Source organism: Caretta caretta, chromosome 17 (genome assembly GCF_965140235.1).
Source record: "Caretta caretta isolate rCarCar2 chromosome 17, rCarCar1.hap1, whole genome shotgun sequence".
In the NCBI taxonomy this organism is placed as follows: domain Eukaryota; kingdom Metazoa; phylum Chordata; order Testudines; family Cheloniidae; genus Caretta; species Caretta caretta.
Genome location: NC_134222.1, coordinates 19,861,282 through 19,879,993, shown reverse-complemented (window position 1 = coordinate 19,879,993; position 18,712 = coordinate 19,861,282). Strand labels below are relative to the sequence as shown.

Genomic DNA, 18,712 nt, shown 5'->3' with positions numbered 1-18,712 from the left:
CCTTGTCTAAGGTCACTGAGGGTCCGTCTACGCTGCAGTGGGAGGTGCCTGCCGCACCGGGTGATCTACCCAAGCTCGCATTGATCCAGCCAGCTCCAGTAACAATATCAGCGAAGCCACGGCGGCATGGGCCAGCCACTCGAACAAGTACCCAGGGTTACTGCCCTGGCTTCACTGTAGCCCTCGCTAGAACAGGGAACCCTCCATGGGCAGCACCTCCCAGTGCAGCATAGCCCTACCCACAGTGAGTCAGTGCGTAAAAACCCAGGAGCCCAGGGTCCCCACCCGGCGCTTCAGCCACACCGCCTCCCCTGGAAATGACAAATGGCCAGGGCTGGTTCCATGGACTGTGGGTGGTCTGATGGCTCCATTGCAAGTTTCTTTGGAGTGTTTTCCACCCAGACAGGAAGCTGTTGGTGCAAAATGCTCGCTTGCTTGCTGTGTGTCCCAGCCTGGTGTGCTGACCCCAAGCCTCATATGAATTGGCGGTGACAGTGCTCTCTGGCAGGCTCCCAGCTCCTTACAGAAATCCCAGCATTCCCAGGGCAGATGGCGGCAATATTGTCTGCCCTGCTAGAGTCTCTGGGATGGATTCCCCCCTACCCTCGATCCTAGGGCCAAATTGACTCCTCACGTAAAGTAGAGGGACCACCGGGCTGCTCTAGCTTATGCTTGCTGAATCGGTCTGCTAGGGCCCTGCCCCCCTCTGGCCACCATGTCGCACCTCTGAGCTGCCCAGATCTGGAGAGCTGAGGTGCAGGGGGAACATAAAGCTAGCTGGGGGTCCCCTTTTGCACAGCTATAGCCAAGGATCTGGCCCCCAATGGGTGAGCGTATTAGAGAGAAGGGGGAGTGTGGCAGAGGGGGTGTCTCCCATGAAGCGCGATCCGAACTCTAGCCACACTGGGTGCCATCCCTTCTCGTTTTGCCCCATGCAGCTGGCCGGGCGGCTTAGGCAGGTGTTAGAATGGGGCTCAGACCCCTGCATGGGGGATCTGCTGGCCGAGCCCACCCAGCGCACGGCTACGGCCCTGCATGGGGCAGCCAGGGGGAGAAAGCATCTGCCCCCACAGCTTGTGCAAACAAGTGCCGCAGTCCATTCCATGGGCACCCCCGCCGCCAGCTGGTGTGTGCCGACCGGTCCCACTCAGCCCCAGCCCCCTGCTTGTGTCTAGAAAGTCCTGATCAGGCCATGCCACGTCCATCGCCCCATTACCGGGGGCACCCCGGGGGGCTCTGAGCTGGGGACTGTCCAGCCTTGGCACTGCTAATGACTCTGTCTGCCGAGCTGGAGCCAGCAGGTTTAATGAGCCCGGCCTGGCTGGCGATTAATCAAGGACTGACTGCCTTCCTGGCAGGCTGGGAAGAGCCGCACTTAACGAGGAAGAGGAGTCGGACACAGGGCTGCTTGCTCCTTCCTGGCTCCCTCCCCCGCAGGAGTGTGTACCCCAGCCTGCCCCCACCCTGTGGGGCCCACTCCCCTCCTGGGCCCCAGCCCGGCATTCCCCTTCCAACCCCAACACTTGCCTTATCCTCGTTCCTCTCCATCCACCCTCTCCCTCTGTTTGTTTGGCTGTCCCCTCCCCATTCCCCAGGACTCCCTTTACCCCGACGCCACCCCCTGGGTCTCGCCTCCCCCTCCAGCAACAGTTCGATTCGGAGGGAATGTGACACGTTCATTTTCACCACTTGGCAAGCTTTAACTTGAGAGGGAAGGCCCCCAGAAATGGATATGGCGTCACCACTTTAAGAGGCAAGGTGACTCCCTGAATATGCAGAGTCAGGATAATCCGAGCCTGTCCGAAGCCAGCTCTGAGCTTTAGGATCAATGGGAACTAGTCACCGAGCTCCCAGGCATGTTAGCAGGAACCCCACAGCTACCTACATTGCCTTTGAGTCTTAAATTCTGCCCATCCCACCCGGAGTCAGCAAATGACCCTGTTAGATGTGAGAGTGGTTCAACTCAGGGGTGTGCCAGGGGTCCCAGCTGCCATGGGGCAGCAGAGTGTTTCCCAGCTGCCCTGTTCGGCCAGGCTTGGCCAAGTGCCCAGCTGGATTGCTGGGGTCAGACAGGGTGAGGGGAGGCTGCCCGTAATCCTAGCTGGGAACAAGCTGCCGTGGATCCAGAGACACTCACCGAGGCGGAGAGAGATGCAGGATTGTGGATAGGGAGATGCTGTGACAGAGACCTGCCCACACACACAGAGACACAAAACACTCCCAGAGATACAGACGCACACAGAGCTAGAGAGACCGTGTCACTGAGACCTCTATGCGCATACGCACACAGAGATACAACACCGACATACGCACAGATCCAGAGACATGCAGAGAAGGAAAGACACTGTTACGGAGACACACACACTCACACTCACAAAGCAAGAACACACACAAAGAGCTACCCAGAAAGAGAGATGAAGATAACAGAGAGATACAGACATGCACACACACAACCACCAGAGGGACGGACACACACACAACCAGACATGCACCTTACAGTAAGGCTCAAATTTGGGTGATCATACGTCCCGTTTTGCCCGGGACAGTCCCCTTTTTAAGCCCTGTCCCAGACATCCTGGCTTTTTTTTGGCAACCCTGGGCATTTGTTCCATTTGCTCTTGACAATTGCAAGTTGCTCTGATCAGTTGGCAAGTGTGCCAGCTGATGGGGTGCGGAGGAACGTTTGGGGAGACCAGTGGCAAGACGAGGCGCTGGGTGGTGGGGCTCAGGAAGTCAGTCCAGGGTGACGCGGGTCTTGGGGAGTCAGGGAGTCGCGAGGCTCAGGTGGACAGACCCAGTCCCGGGCAGAGTGGTGCTCGGTCAGTGCGGGGCGCGGGTGGTCAGCCCCAGTTCTGGGCGAGCAGCAATGCCAGGCGGCTTGGGGCAGCCCCATGAGAGAGGGGGTTGTGTGTGTCCTCAGGCAAGTGGTGATGTCAGAAAGGCAGCTTAGGCCAGCCCCGTGCGGGGTCCCGATTTTACTTTGGTAAATATGGCCACCCTCGCTCAAACGCAAACTGAGAACAGAAGATAACAGCGGAGGGGTAATTCCCTTCGCCCCCAGTTGCCAAGCGCAATCAAGCACGTTCAAGGACCCTTTGCCGCCGTGGCCACTTCCATCCCATCCTTGTCTGGGGCTGCCCGGCTCTCTCTGCTGCCGGGAGCTCTGGCTCCTCTGACGGGAGTTTGTGTGTGTGTAAATGTCTTTTTGTCCTGGAATGCAACCAGCACCATAATGTTTCCCCTCTCTGCCATGCCACGTCCTAACGAGGCAATTACTGTGCGTGCATGAGATAATCATTGCATGTAATTATGTCATTAGGAGATGTGCCATCACCCAGCCGAACAAACTTCAGGGCACATGCTGGGAGCAGGCCCGCCCCAGTGGGGGGGGAGATGGATGCTCAGCATCAGCGTGGTGGGAACTGAGCAGGATTCGGGCCCCGAGCCCTACAGAAGGGCTAAGTGGTCCCCATCAGGGGCCCAGCTCCTGAATGGGTCCTGGGCTCTGGCCCTCTGCCCACAGGAAAGACATTGCTGCCAGTAACGTGGTTTATCTGGTTCCTCCCCCAATGCCAGCAAAAAGAGGAAACCTGGATCAGAGCGCAGGTGAGTGACGCGGGAGCCTGCTCGTCCTCCTTGTGGGCCCCCCTGAAATGTAAGGGATGGGATGGGATGGGATGGGAGGAGGCAGCAGGCTGGCCATTCTTTCCAGCCCAGCGCGCTCCCCCCTCTCTAGGTAAGTCCACAGTCCCAGAGCTGCAAGCACTGAGCCAAGCCCTCGGCTCCCTCCCCAGCGTCTGCCCGGGCCGTGTCCGTGTCAAAGCCCCGCTGAAGTCAAGCTGTGGCCCAGTTGGCTCGGGAACAGGCGATACGCCGCGCCAAGCCAATGCCCGGCACGTCAGCCGGCTGCCAAGCACTGCTGCCTCTCTGAACCAGCGGGGTGGGAGTCTCCGGGCGTGTCTCCACCGCAGCCCCAGGTGTGACTGCAGCCCATGGAGACAGGCCGGGGTAGCTTGGCTCTAGCTGCCTGAGGAACAATAGCAGGGAATCCGCAGCTAGCCCTGCCCGCCCAGGACCCCCGCTGCACAGCGGAGTGGCCACTAGACCAAAGCCAGCTAGGGAGCGTCGACATGTGCGGCCAGAGCAGCGACACCCTGAGGGGCCGGTGAAATGCTTTCCTTTAGCAATCATGTCAACAACATGGTGGCTTCAGGGTCACATCCTGAGCCCCTAAACCAGGGGTGGGCAAACTTTTTGGCCCGAGGGCCACATCGGGGTTGCAAAGCTTTATGGAGGGCTGGGTAGGGAAGGCTGTGCCTCCCCAAACAGCCTGGCCCCCGCCCCCTATCTGCCCCCTCCCACTTCCCGCCCCCTGACTGCCCCCCTCAGAACCCCCGCCCATGCAACCCCCCCTGCTCCTTGTCCTCTGACTGCCCCCTCCCAGGAACCCCTGCCCCTAACCGCCCCTGCCAGGACGCCACCCCCTATCCAACCCCCCCGCCCCCTATCTGCCCCCTCCCACTTCCTGCCCCCTGACTGCCCCCCTCAGAACTCCCGACCCATCCAACCCCCCTGCTCCTTTCCCCTGACTGCCCCCTCCCGGGACCCCGCCCCTAACTGGCCCCGCCGGGAAGCCACCCCCTATCCAACCCCCCGCCCCCTATCTGCCCCCTCCCACTTCCCACCCCCTGACTGCCCCCCTCAGAACTCCCGACCCATCCAACCCCCCTGCTCCTTGTCCCCTGACTGCCCCCTCCCGGGACCCCGCCCCTAACTGGCCCCGAGGACCTCACCCCTGATCCAAACCCCCTGTCCCCTGACCGCCCCACCCTCTATCCACCCCCCCCGCCCAGCCCCCTAACAGGCCCCCCCGGACTCCCACGCCTATCCAACACCCCCTGTTCCCTGACCACCCCCCTCAGAACCTCCGCCCCATCCAACCGCCCCCTGCTCCCTGTCCCCTGACTGCCCCCCGGGACCCCCTGCCCCTTATCCAACCCCCCGGCCCCCTTACCATGCCGCTCAGAGCAGTTCGTCTGGCAGCTGGAGGGAGGACAGCAGGGGAGGGGCCGGGGGCGCCTCCCCTGCCAGGAGCTCAGGGGCTGGGCAGGACGGGCCGGCGGGCCGGATGTGGCCCGCGTGCCGTAGTTTGCCAGGCATTGCAGAAGGGTGATTTCCCGGGGACTTCCGCGGAAGCGCCAGCATTAAAGGCTTTGGTGCATCTGACTCCAGCTGGGCGTATTAAGGTTCCGCAGACTGGAAGCTCTTCGGGGCCGGGGCTCCCAGTTCAGTCTGTGTTTGGACAGCGCCAACGCTTAGCATAAATCATAATACTCGTTAGGAATCTTTGGCCCATGGGCTTTGTGGCCCGTTTCCTGTTAGATCCTGCCGGGACCACAAGGTGGCACTGAGATGCAGCAGAAGTGTTTTTAGAGCTGGCCAAAACGTTTCAAAAAACAACAGTTCAATCACATTTTTAAACAAAATTTCAACCAAAAGACCGCCCAGGAAAATCCGTTTCCCCATTTTTCAGATCCTCTCTAATGCTCTTGACTCTGTTTTTGCTGGCTGAGACTTTCCGAGCCACCCAGTGGATTTGAACATCCGGTTATAATTCAGTGTCCAAATCCCTTTGGCTGCTTGGAGGGATCTCAGCCTTTCTCTCTGAAACCTCCCTGCGTCGGGCTGGGTGCGCGCTGGCTCATGGGGACACGGCGCCGGCTGTTCGGGAGGGTTCGGCACATGCCGGGTATCCGGCTCAGAGGCGTGGGCAGGAGGGGGCCGTGTTCGCAGACACTGGTCCCAGCAAACTCTCCAGCCCTCTGGAGGCCCCGTCCCGGGGCAGGAAGGTCCCATCCCACCCGCCACTCAAAGGCTCCCGTGTTTGCTTTCCAGCTGCGACAGCTCCTCGCCGCTCCGGAAGGAGAAGAAAAAGAAGAACGGGAAGAAACACAGACGAGACAGGTACTGGGATGGGGGAGTCGTGCCCCATCTCTCTGTGTCACCCTTCCCCTCGCTGCTCCATCCTTCTCCACCCTCATTCCCCAGCTCGCTCCGTCCTGGGCTGGGCTGGGCCACGCAGCGGAAAGGGTTAATCCATCCGTGGCTGGGGGGGGAAGGGCCAAAGCTCACCTTGGTGTAATTCGATTGACTCAAAACCGGCTCTGGCCCCACAGCTTCCGGCAGCTGCCGGTGTTGCACTGTGGGTCGCCGGGGCCGTGAATAATGCAGGGCAAGCAGCCGATCCGGCTTACAAAGCAGCTGCCTGGGCTAAGGCCCTTAAACCTGAACTCAGTGCTCCCCCCGCCCCCGATACTGAAGTCATCCCCCTCAGGACAGGAGGGCAGCGGGATGTTATAAATGACCAGTGCAGAAGCAATTAGGACATCGCTGGGGAATATGATGCAGCAGGCAGAGGCTCCAGGCAGCACCCGCTGGGGGCAGGGGGAGTGTGGAAGGGCTCGGGGCCGCCCAGGTGCAAATGGCCTCTTGGCAGGAGGCGTGCGGCGTCCGGCCCCCTGAAGGAGAGGTAGGACTGGGCTGTAACCAGTACAGTGGGGCTGCTCAGCTGAGGCTGCAGCCCCCCGGCGGGTCATCGGCAGTGGGGATCCACCCTGGGGCCTCTGGATCCTGAAGCAGGAGCCTCTCCTGCCTGAGCAAAAGGAGCCCCCTCTGTCAGCCGAGGCCGTAGCGGGCCCATCAACCTCTCTCCATGGCAGAGCACCACACGGAGTCAGGCTGGATACTGTCCGCTTGCACTGCCTGGTGTCTCCCTGCGGGGGCTAAGGCCCAGACTCCGCCGTGGCTACGCAGCCAGGGACCGGTGACACCGAGTCCCTCCTATTCTGCCAGTGAAATCCCAACCTTTCTGACCCCGTGTCTCCCCTTCAACCTGGGCATCAGCCGGGACCTCGTTGCACCATGGGGTGGCGCTCCCTTGTGGACAGAGAGCACCGGGTGCTAATCCCAAGGGCCAACCAAGGAGTGGCATCGGTAGGGTCCAGGTGGAGAACCCCCTGCCCTCCTTAGATCAATCACGTAGGGTCACCCCCACCCCAGAGACCACACCGGGCAGGGTCGCTTTCCTTCAGATTATACCCCCACCCTTCTGGCTCCTGTGTCCACCTGCGACTAGCATCCCAAGAGGTAAAGCACCACCTGGGTGACCTCAGAGGTGGCTCAGCCAATCCTTCTCCGGCCTGCTGAGCAGCTGACTGGTTCCTTTGCACACTGCCATCTTATTGGGTTCAAGGATTCCAGAGTTTGAATAAATGATCATTGATAAATCTTTGATCCCCCACCCCCCCTCTTTTGGGGGCGGTAACACGCCCCAGGGAGGTGTGATCCCGACAGCACCTCGCTCGTCCCAGCTGGACCAGAACCAGAGAAGGTGATGGCCAGACACGGTTAGAGGAGCTGGTTTAGGCCTTCTAGCGTGCCCCTGTCACTGTAATATGCAGTTGTCCTTGGGTATTACTTCAGTACGCAGCTATTCTTGAGTGTTCAGCCATGGTGTTACTGCGGGACGTTACACTCGTGTGTTACAGTAGCAAGTAGACGGACTTGAGCATTACTGCTATACGGAGCCTTGATCTGCGAGCCCATCAGCTCTCATAAAGTAACCAGGGCAGGGCTGGCTCAGCCCTGGAATATAACCCCCCAAGAAAGTCACAGCTGGTGTTGGTGGCGCAATATATCTCTGAATCAGCACGCGGAGCCGACGGCCTGGCATGGTGCCGGGGGGCGCTGCGCTGGTGAAGGTGGCTTCTTTGGGCCCAGATGTAAAATCAAGGGCCTGGCCAGTTGTGGTTAGTGGAGATCCCATGTTTTGTATAAGTCGGGGTGTTCGCCCCAGGGCCCTGCCTCAGTCCCGGGGCAGGTCGGTCTATTTTGAACTAAATCCCAACCCCCCGCTGGACCCATTTCAAATGGACACAGGATTCTTCTGCCTCCCCTGTTCCAAGCTGCTATGCCATGGGCTGTTTAAACCACTGCCGCCTCCCACCCAGATTCAGCTGCAGGTGGTTTGCGGGTGAAATGATTTCACTGGAGGGCTGGCTGTGAAACATGGAAATACAATTGTCTGCGGTAGATAAATAAGTGGGCATATCTGGGGCTGGAGGGCTGGATAGGCAGGTATGTATGGGGACGGGTGGACAGAGGGTTTGTAGGGGGGTATGTAGACGCACCACTGAAATATAAGGGCATTGTCCCTCCCCCTGGAGCTCCCTGGCTACCAGTTTCCCTTCCCTCGGGGCATCACAGTTGCAGGGCTGACCCCCTCAGAGCGTATCTCAACCCATCTGCTTTGTTTCTGTCTCTTGTTTCTCTTGTCCCTGTCGTCCCTTAGGTCTGAGTCTGGATCCCGGAAGAAGAGAAGACACAGGTGAGAGTGATCGATGCAAGAGCCTCACTCCCTAGCTTGGCCCACCCTGCCTGCTGGTCCCCCCACGGCACCCTCTCCTCCCTTCAGGCCTGTGCCGTCCCCTGCCCCGAGGGAAATTCGCTCCCTGCCAATGACCGTTCAGGGGTGGCCTCACCGAGGAGGGGAAGCAGGCAGGGTCGTGTGCCCCTGAGCTGTTTGACTGTGTCAACACCAAGTGGGTGCAGGAGCCGAGCCAGGCTCATTTGCACACCAGAGGCACGTCCCACGGGAAGCCAGAAGCAAAGGGGGCTCGGGGTGGAGCTGCTAGACGGTGACAACCCATCTTCACTTCACTGCCAGCACCGATCTCTTCCCCTGCTCCAGCAGAGGCCACCAGTAAGACGCTCGCAAAGAGTCACTTCCAGGTTGGTACCGTGCGTACCGGCTCGGCCCCAGGGAGGCTGCTCCCAACAGATCCCAGCCTCCTGTGCACTCGGCAAGGCTGGGCCGCTGCGAAAGGGCTACGTCTGCTCCTCGGCGTGCAGATATAACAGACTCTCTCCACTGGAACAGGCCCTGGGAGCCACCAGGCCGCTTGTCAAGCCAGCCCGGTGCCCTGCAGATTGCAGGCTCCATGCTTCAGAGGAAGGCAAAGAAAGCCACTGTCATGTGTCTGATGTGCCTCCCTGACCTCTACACTAATTAGAGAGACAACCTGGGGGAGGGGGTATCTTTGATTGGCCCAGCTTCTGTTAGGGAGGGAGACAAGCTTTCCAGCTTACACAGCCGGGGGGATCCAGATTCAGGATTCCTCCCCCTGCAAGTCCCCTGATCCAGGATCCCTCCCCCTGCCCCCCCAGCAGCACCGCCAGATCCAGGATCCCTCCCCCTGTCCCCCCAGCAGCATGAGGATCCGTGCCTTAGTTCAGGTTGCCGGTGTAACTCCAAGCACATTGCTCCGCTCCGGCAAGGCTTTGCCCTCTGCCTTGTGTTTTGAAACAAGGCTCAAGAGGGGATGGAAAAGCCAGGCCCTTTATCAGCCATTCCACTGGGATTCAATGGGTCCAAGTCTGGGGCACGACGAGGCTGGAGCCGGAGGTGTGATTTCCAGGCGCTGCCCCCGGAGCACGATCCGGTCCGAGAGGCTCCAGCTCCAATGGAGACGTCCCCTGGCGCAAGGGGAGACGGGCCCGGTCCTCAACCCTGGCTCCCCGCTCAACCTTGCCCACGTTTGTTGCGGGATGCAGGGCTCCTGACAAGCCCCTCTCCCATTCCTGCAGGGGGCGAGGGGGGTTAGGCACCTTGCCTTGCCAAACCCGTGGCCTGGCTTTGTGTCGGTACGCTGCTGCCCTCTGGTGGTGGAAATACACACGTGGGCGAAAAAAGGGCACAGGAAAACTGGAGCGGGGGATACAGTGGGTGGGGGTAGAACAGTGAGATCCTGTCCTGTGACCCGAGCCCATGAGATAGGCCTCCGGCTTTGGGGTATCTGACCGACTTAGAGTCATAGATACGAAGGCCAGCTGGGATCCTGGCGATCTGATCTCCTGCATTGCACAGCCCGGGGGAACCCTGCAGTGATTCTGCATCCAGCCCAATGCCTTCTGGTCAAGCAGGAGCATCTCTTTGGGAAAGACATCCCGTCGCGATTTAAAGACCGCGGGTGATGGAGAATCCCCGTGAAACGGAGCCACGGTTCACTGGCTCGTGGGGCCCGGTGTTCGGCCAACCTGGGCTACTCACTGGTTTAGCATCAAAACCGGTGCCAGACTCCCCCTGCGTTGAAGGAGGTTTGCTTTGAATTTGGAGCAAGGGTGGGGGGAGGGTGTTTGAACTCAAATTCAAAGCGGGGGCGGGGGGGAGGATTGGAAACCAATGCAAATCACACAGTGCTGGAAATCACCAGGGCTGGGCCAAGGTAAACATGCACCCTACAGGTCAGTGGGGTCTCAGCACACCGAGTGAGTGAGTCTGGCCAGGATCATTGTAGTAGTGATGGGACCGATTCCCTGCAAAACGCCATTGACGCCAGCAGAGAATTTGCCCCAGCATGGGGCGTGCAGCCTTGTCGGTCTCAGCCCACGTGCTAAGATGGGGATGGGCGTGGCAGGGGTCCTGAGAGCCCCTCTTCAGTTCTGTTGCTCCCTCTCCCGGTGCCAGCCCCCGTGTGCACCCATGCTGAGCGCCGCGCTCGGGGCTGGCCGGTTGGATGACAGCTTGGAAGACAACCCCTCCCCATCCACACGCTGGGTCACGCGCTGCCGTCTGTGTTTTCAGTTCTCTTCTGTTCCGTAGGTCCCGGAGCCCCAAGAACAAAAGGAAAGAGAAAAACAAAGAGCGAAAGAGGTGAGGTTTCAGATGCAAGCCCAGGTGAGGTTTCAGGTGGGAGCAGGGCCTTGGTTTCTGGCCAGGTCCTTCACCCTCCTGCTCTCCCTCTTTCCTCCCCCTTGCAGATCCCCCAGCATCTCCCCAGCCCGCAGATGCCACGGGCACAGCAGCTGCAGCTCTCAAAGCACTTCACTCTCGTCAGATTACAGCCACTCCAAATCGCCCGGCAGGTAAGCTTGGTCCCCCAAGGAACCTTGGCCCGTCCTGGAGACGGGAGGTGGGGGAAAACTCCACCTGTTGGGGGAGGACTTTAGGCAGCTCTGGGGTGGCGGGCTGGGAAGGGATGGGTGAGCAGAGTGCAGGTGAGGCTGTCAGAGGTGCGTGTGAGCCTCGATGTATCTGCAGCCTCCCCCATTTTGACCTGGCTCTCACCGCCCCTTGTATTATGGGACGAGAAGATGGGGCCTGGTTCTGATCTCCCAGCAGCACGCTGCACCACCAGCCTGGCACTCCTGGGGGTTCTTTCTGAAAGCCCCAGCTCCTGGAGTCAGGGGGCATTTCCAGCCCGGGCTGGTCAGGAGAAAAGCTTGGAAATGTGACTCCTGAAGGCTCCAAAACCAGATAGCAAATAAAGAGCCCCAAATGGTTGGGGTTTTTTTAAAAAAAATCTGATTTTTACGCCAATCTCGCGATTTTGGGAGGCCTGACTCATGCCTTTGGAGCAGTCGGGGCTGAAGGAGTGACTTCAGTGGAGTCCCAGTGACGTAAAATACCACAAGTGAGGTCAGAATCAGGCCCGCCGTGTGTGTACGTGGGTGTGTGTGCGGACACATCTGTGTAGAAGTATCTGCGTGTGCGTAACAGGATGGCCTGTTCCTTTAAGGGCCAGCCAGCTTTGGACCAGCCAGCCCTGTTCAATCAGCCCTGCCAGGGCCATAATTAGCTGCCTCTCAGCTGGAGGGGGCGGGACTAATGGGGTCATGTGACAGCCTGGTAAACACCTGGGCTTTAAAAGGGCAGAGGGCTCAGTTTGGGAAGGAACGACAGGGAGCATGTGGGCTGCTGTGGCAGGTCCTGAAGCAGGGTCTGGAAGGGCTCCAGAGAAGCAGCCGGGAGTCAGGGATCTGTCCCGGAGCAGAGGGACTGGAAGGGAGCCCAGAGGGCTGGGGGTGAGCCCGCAGGTTGGGCTGAAGAGGGGCCCAGCAGGTGGAAGAGCCTTTTGTTTGTTTGGCCTTTTCTTACCCTGGAATGTTTTAAGGTTTAGTGAGTGACTTAGCCAGGGGGCTCAGCAAGGGCACCACCTCCAGCCTGTGTGGGAAGGCAGCGGGGGTGGGGATCTATGTTGGAGGGGGAAACTGAGGCAGGGAACACCTGCAGCACCATGCACGGCCAGCAGAGGGCGCTGTGGGGGCAGCCCTGCCGTTATCTGTGTGTATGTGTATAATGCCGGTCAGCGAGATGCTCGCTTTCAGAAAGTCCTGGAGCTATGCCAGCCTGCCGCTGCCCCCTCGCCTCTCCGAAGAGCCCATCCATGGACATCTGCCCTCCTCTTTCTCCCACAGACTAACCCCCAAGCACAGAGAGGACGGCCACAAGCCCAGCAGCCTCCGCTCCAGCCGCAGCCCGTCCTCCTCTCGCACCTGGCACAGCCGCTCGGCCACGCCACACCAGAACGGGCACAAGGGCAGCGCCCAGAATGGCCGGCACACCCACGGCCCCTCGGGTGGAAAACAGCAGGATGTATGTATGCTTTTCTGTTACCACGGTTCGCCCCCTCCCTGCCCTGCCTTCCTCCTCCCCAGCTCCCCCACCCCGCCAACCTCCCCCCGCATCATCTATCCTCCCCCTCTAGTCACTTCGCTCAGGGCTTGCAAAGCCGGGGCTGGCAAACCCAGCCATGCCAGCTCAGCGATCCCGCGGGAGCAGCCCAGCTCTCGGCGTGGGGCAGGGCCAGAGGCCTGGCCTGTGTCTGCCGGACAGGCCGTGCTATGCACAGACCGAACCCCCCGCACCCCCACCCCATCACCATTGACATGGGCCCAGGCCCGGGCAGCCCGATGCACTGCTGGGGGACTGGACAGGTGTGGCCGGAGGGGCATGTGGCGCGGGTGGGAGCAGGAAGCACTTTTCCAAGGTTTATTTCCCGGTTTGCATCAAGATTTCCCAATAAACACCCCTGAGGGGAGCAAATAGCGGGGCTTTTTTCCAGCTGCCCCTTCCCCTCTCCTCACTGACTCCTCCCAAGGGCACCGAGGAGGGGCGGGCAGCGTTCAGTGCCATCTTCCGCCCTGTGTGGTGCTTCCCGGTGGGCCCGACTAAATAACCAAGGGGTAGCAGCATCTCTGATACAGGCGGTGAAAGTTGGTCACCACCCTCCCCACGATGCATCTGGGCGGCTGGCGTAGCTGGAATGGCAGAAGCCCTCTTAGTCAGGGAGCTCGCTGTGGCAGGAGCCCTCCTCTCACATCCGCTGGGATCCTCCCCCACTGCCTTCCCCTCTAACTCTACTCTCCGATCCTTCCCCATCGCCACACCCTGCCACCCTTACTCCATGAAAGTCAATGGAGCGAGCAAGGCCTGTGGCCTGTAGGTCTGGCTAGCTACCTTCAGTCCTTCTGCATGAGCAGGGGCTGCAGAGATGTTGGCTATTCCCCTTGCGTCTGGGGGCTTTGTGCCCACTTTGGCTACAGCCTCCTTCCTCGTACAAAGCTTCGGGCCTTTCCTAAGAGCCATGGGGCCCTAGTGCTTGGTAGGAAGCCTTGGTTTCTCTCTATAGAACTCAACCCCTGGGAGCCTGAAAAAGTCAAGGGGGGAAAAAACCTGGTAGAATCTGCAGAGCTTCTCCTAGTATCATGCTAAGACCATGCAAGATGGTGAGTCCCCCAGGAGCCTAAGCCAGGCCCTGCTCGCTCAGAACTGGACCTGGCTTCAGGCAGAGAACCTTGGCTGGGGCTCAGGGCTGTCCCCAAACCGGGCGAGTTTCATGTGGTTTGGGGGGTCTGTGCAGGGTGGAGCCCTAAACTAAGATTAATGTTAAGTATATACAATAATAAAATTAATATAATCTACAAGTCAAAACAAAATGAGAAAGTCAAAATGAAACATTTTGTACCTTCTCAAAAGGAAATGAAACAGTCCAAACTATTTGTTTAGACATTTTAATGATGTTTTTGACAGAAATCCAGATGTTCCTGCAAAACACTTTGATTTCAGCGATACTGCAGATTCTGACAGACCTGTTCTGTTGAAAATTTCCAACCAGCTCTGGTGTTTGCCCCCTGTGAGGCCGGGATAAATGGTGCCAGTTATGATAAAGCATTTCCGTGATCCTCATTTCACAGATGGGGAACTGAGACTAAGTGACTTGACCAAGGTCACAGAGACAACCTGTGGCAGTGCAGGGAATTGAACCTAGCTACTGCCCTAACCATTACACCATCCTTCCTTTGCCACCCTCCAGTGCATGTGTTCCCCAGCTGAAATCTGGACCAGTCCACCACCATGGTGTTAGATCCCAGGGTCAGGCTCAACAGAGTCCCTCTGGCATTTTGGCAGTGACCGGCTTGCTGTACACTGCAGCTGGACTTGACTGAGGCAAACATATCAGTGCCAGAGCCAGGGACAGGGTGGAATCCTTGACGGAGACTTCCACGCTTGCTGGACAGAAGGGTAAATGGTGGGGTTTTAAAATCTCCCAGGGGGACTTTAGAAAGTGGGCTCAGTGAAGTGTCGACACCTGGATTCTGACCTGTCTCTGCTCCTGATTTGCTGAGTGGCTTTGGGCAAGGCGCTTAATCTTTCTGTGCCTCAGTTTCCCCATCTGTAAAATGGGGGTGATGACCGACACTTGCCTGGAGGCTCCGTTATCTAGGGCCAGCTTCAGATTTCACCCCCCCCACACACCCCGCTTTAAAGCCCGAGGAAGTCCCCTGACGTTACTGGAGTCGCTCTAGATTTCCATCAGTCTCTCTGAGGTCAGAATCCAGCCCTTCGTGTTTCCAAAGTGCTTTGAGATCTTGTGATGAAAAGCTGTGTAGGAGTTGAGAATAGTCATAACTGATCCTTCTTCGTTATCCGCATCTTCTCTGGGGTTCAGTCCTTGGGGGCCCTTTATGCTGCCCTGTGTCAGGAGCCACAGAGGCCAGTTCACACTGAAACGAGTCCTCTTGACTCAGTCAGGCCAACACAGAACTTAGGCTATGAAGCAGGAACACCCTTAGCACAGCCTGGCCCGTGTGTGGCTTGCACCGCACCGGGCATCCAGCAGTGTGTCCCTAGCACACACGCACAGCCTGAACAATGCTGCTGGAGGCACTGGGTCTGCCAAAGGCTGCTGGGCTACATCCCCCACCCCCAGGCATGGTCACTGAGCCCAGGCAGCTCCCTCCTGTGTCCTGGGGGCACTGGCCATCAAAGCGTGTGGCTCCCCTGGGCTGGGCACTAGGTGGGGAAAGGTCTCCGGGTGCCCAGAACCCAGCTCAGAGCTCGGGATACCTCTCGGCAGCAGACAGATGAGAAAACCAACAGCGGGATTTTCCTGGGGGGGGGGCAATCTCCTTTCCACAAACCCAGACTCTTCATGCGGGGAACTCCCCAGCCAGCCCTTCGCGTCAACCTTCGCCAGGACACCATCTGGGCGGGAGGAGGCTCCTTGCGCGGTAGGGCTGTATTTTCACGGCTGAGCCGTTGGGCGCTTGTGGGGCACCTGGGATCATTGGGCACCTGCTGGGAAGGGCTGTTCCGTGCTTCGGGATCTTACCGCCCCGGGGCTGAACTTTAAAACGGGCTGTTGCGGGTTTTTTTTTTTTTTTTTTTTCTCAGCTAATCCTGGAATCCAAATTGTTTCAGCCCATTAAACCCTGGCCAGGGTTGTGTGAAACAAACCCCCAGGTGCTTCTGAGACAGAACCCCAGCTGCTAAGGGCTCGTCTGCCCACATCACCCAGGACCCCATCCAGTCAGCTCGCCGGGCACAGGGCTCCTGTTGAAGTTGAGGGGCGGGAGTCTGCTCCATCCTCAGGCTGGAGTGACCAGCCATGGCTGCTGACAGGCACACATGGGCCCCAGCACCTCACTTGGATTTATCTCAGACAGGCATGAAGGGGGTTAAAACTAACAAAAAATCCAGCCCTTTCCTGTTAGAGCCAAGCATGGACTGTCAAAGGCCGCTGGGTTAGCGAGATGGGCCTGAGTTTGGAGCCAGATCTGGGGATCTGTTTGGGCCCAGTATAAAGTTTGGAACTAGATGCCCACTTTGGGTGAGGGTCAGAGAACCACGGTTTGGACTCAGGCCCAGTGTTAAACAGCTGTCTGTCTGTATGGCCCCCAGCCTCAGCTGTCCGAGGGCTGAACGAATCCTTCGGGATGCTGGCGGTCTCTGAGGAGCTGATGTTCTCTGTAGATCTCCTCTCACAGCCATGTTACGCTACTGCCTTCAAAGCTTACCCCGGCTTGACCGAAGACTCGGCACCAGTGTAATTCATACACAGCAGGGGCCGTGAGCCTGTTTGCGACAACTGGATGTATTCTGGGTATTTGAGGTTTGGGTAATCGGAACCGAGCTGATTTCTGTGGCATTGGCGTGAAGCCCTAGTCACTCCCTTGAAGTCAGTGGCGCTATGTGAGTGTGAAGCCAGTGTAAGCAAGACCAGAATCAGGTCTCCAACAACTGGGCCAGGATCGCATTTGAGACCGTATTTTTCTGCCCTGTGAGATGAGCTGCCTTTGGTGAAGGAGCGAGTTGTGTGAAGACTGTTTGCTGGACAGGGACCTCCAGACTAATCAGCCGCTCAAGGCAGCAAAAGTCAAATAACTGAGAGACGAACGCATTGAGCTAACCAGCAGATTACCCGTGAGGCCAGGCACAAGGGAATGCTGCTGCTGAAACAAATCAGCATATGTAGGCCTGCAAACTGCCTCTCCCTCGTCCTCAGCATCTACATGCCCAAGAACGAGCAAGCTATGGGGCTGGGTGTTCTTCCCACTTCAGAAGGATCTCATTCTCTGTAATGCAGACGATCAGAGCAGTAGGCCAAGTTCCCTTTGCAGGCACATGGCGAGCTATTTACACCAGGGACTCGGTCGCAGTGCGCATGCGATTGGTTTGGTCCATACCTTGCACTAGTGCACAGATCTGTGCTAGCAACATTGTGGCTCGCTGCTGTGGATTCAGAACAGATACCGGGCCTCATCCTGGTTTAGACCCAGCTCTCACAAGCTTCCTTCTGGGCTTTGGGGCCTGCACTGTGCCAGAGAAACACAGCTGTCGCCGGGGATCGCAGATCAGAATTTGGTCTGTGCTGTAGCTGGGGCTTGATCCGTTCGTTGCTTTGAAAATTAGGATCGAGGCCTGACGCTGGCATCAGAAGCTGAGTAGGACTGGAAGGCCAGCCTGTGCTGGAGCCTCGGGGACCCCACAGGGATGGATCCAGACTTTCCCAGCAATTGCTACACCTGGCCAGCAGGGACTGCTGTGGCATCAACGGTGTTTCATCTGTGCCCACACCCCCCCCCCCCCATAGCACCCAGCCTGCATAGAGAAGGGGGAAGCAATTTGACCTGAATACAGAGGGGTGGAGAGCAGGGGGTGGGCAGAGGGGCAGAAGAGGGACATAGGGAACAGGGTGGGGGGTAGGAGTAGAAGGGCTCAGGCTGAGATAATGGGGTGGAGGGTAAGAAGCTGGGACAGAATGGGGACTGCTCCAGCCCTGCCCCTACAGCCCCCCAATACTCCTGTCTCTCGCCACCCCCAACATGCTCTCCTGCCTCTCTGCTTCCCAAAGAAGTATCCCTCCCCCATAATCACCCCCGCCTCCTTCCAACCCCCCTGCTCACTATTGGCTTCTGACCAGGGCTGTGCCCATCCACGCTGCAGCTGTGGGATGCAGGGCCGGGCTGCTGCCTCCCCCCACCTGTCCCACTATTGGGGTGTCCCAAGAGGGAAATCGGGGACTGTGTCGTGTCACAGAGGAGGCCGCACAAAGCCTGGCAGCTCTGCAAAGGGAGAGGCGAGTGCAAGACCTTGCGCCATTTGGGCAGCAGGAATTTGTGCACACTGATCCCTTTGCAAGCCTGGGCCCCTACCCCCTTTGGTGGTCAGCGAATGTCTCACGCTGCCTGATTTCTATCCAGTGCTTCGTTCGTTAGCACTTGGCAAATAGGCTGTCTGGACAGCGTCCATCGCGCACGTTATTCACCAGCCAGCTGCCTCAAGCACATGCTCCGCTTTAGCCTCCTTGTCCACCTGAGTCGGGGCGGGGTTTGATTCCTGACTTTAAATAGGAAACCGACCAACAGCCGGGAATAACTAGTGAGCAAAGCACTTCTCGCTGCAGAGGGTTAGACAAATGGCTGTTTGTGAGGATTCTGGGGCTCCCACAGCAGCCCTCTGAATACTCAAGAGCAATGAATGAGCTGACGTAAATCCCAGCAAACGGAATCCAGGACTTCTAGTTGCAAAAATATTTGCCCATGAAGGGGGATTTTGCGCTTCCACCAGCTCTGCCCTCCATGTGCCTGTCCTGAATTGCCAGCTCTGATCATTTTATTGCCGGTCTCGTGCTATTTGGAGTTTTTCTTAAAATTCCACCTCCTGGAGTCATGTGATTATGAGAGAATCATAATCTTTGGTTTTTTTCTTAATAAGTTTCTAGCCCTCCTGGTTGTGGAAAAATGCTTGAAAATGTGAAACCTAAAGGCTCAGAGAAGAGACAAATAAAAATAATAAAAAATCCCTAGCTCTTGTACAGCACTTTTCATCTTTAGATCTCTAAGCACTTCACAAGGGTGGTCAGGGTCATTATCCCCGTTTTACAGATGGGGAAACTGAGGCACAGTGAAGGGAAGTGACTTGGCCATGGTCACTGAGTGTCAGCGTCAGGAGTTGAACTGGACCACCAGTCCCATGCCCTATCCACTAGGCAACACTGCCTTCCCTCAGAAAGAGCACAACATTTATTTATTAAAAAAAAATCTCATGGCTTTTTACGCCAATCTCGTGATTTCAGATGGATCTGACTCT

General features: G+C 58.0%; 1 protein-coding gene across 2 annotated transcripts in view; it reads left to right on the top strand.

Moving 5' to 3' along the window:
* The window catches only part of SRRM3 (serine/arginine repetitive matrix 3), a 171,277-nt gene that overhangs the window by 132,352 nt on the left and 20,213 nt on the right, over positions 1–18,712 (top strand). For both annotated transcript variants that reach the window (XM_048824476.2, XM_048824475.2), the window contains 6 exons: positions 3,577–3,606; positions 5,896–5,964; positions 8,351–8,386; positions 10,661–10,711; positions 10,819–10,923; positions 12,256–12,433. In XM_048824476.2, coding sequence (XP_048680433.2) covers positions 3,577–3,606; positions 5,896–5,964; positions 8,351–8,386; positions 10,661–10,711; positions 10,819–10,923; positions 12,256–12,433 — 469 coding nt within the window. The remainder of the gene's footprint in view (positions 1–3,576; positions 3,607–5,895; positions 5,965–8,350; positions 8,387–10,660; positions 10,712–10,818; positions 10,924–12,255; positions 12,434–18,712) is intronic.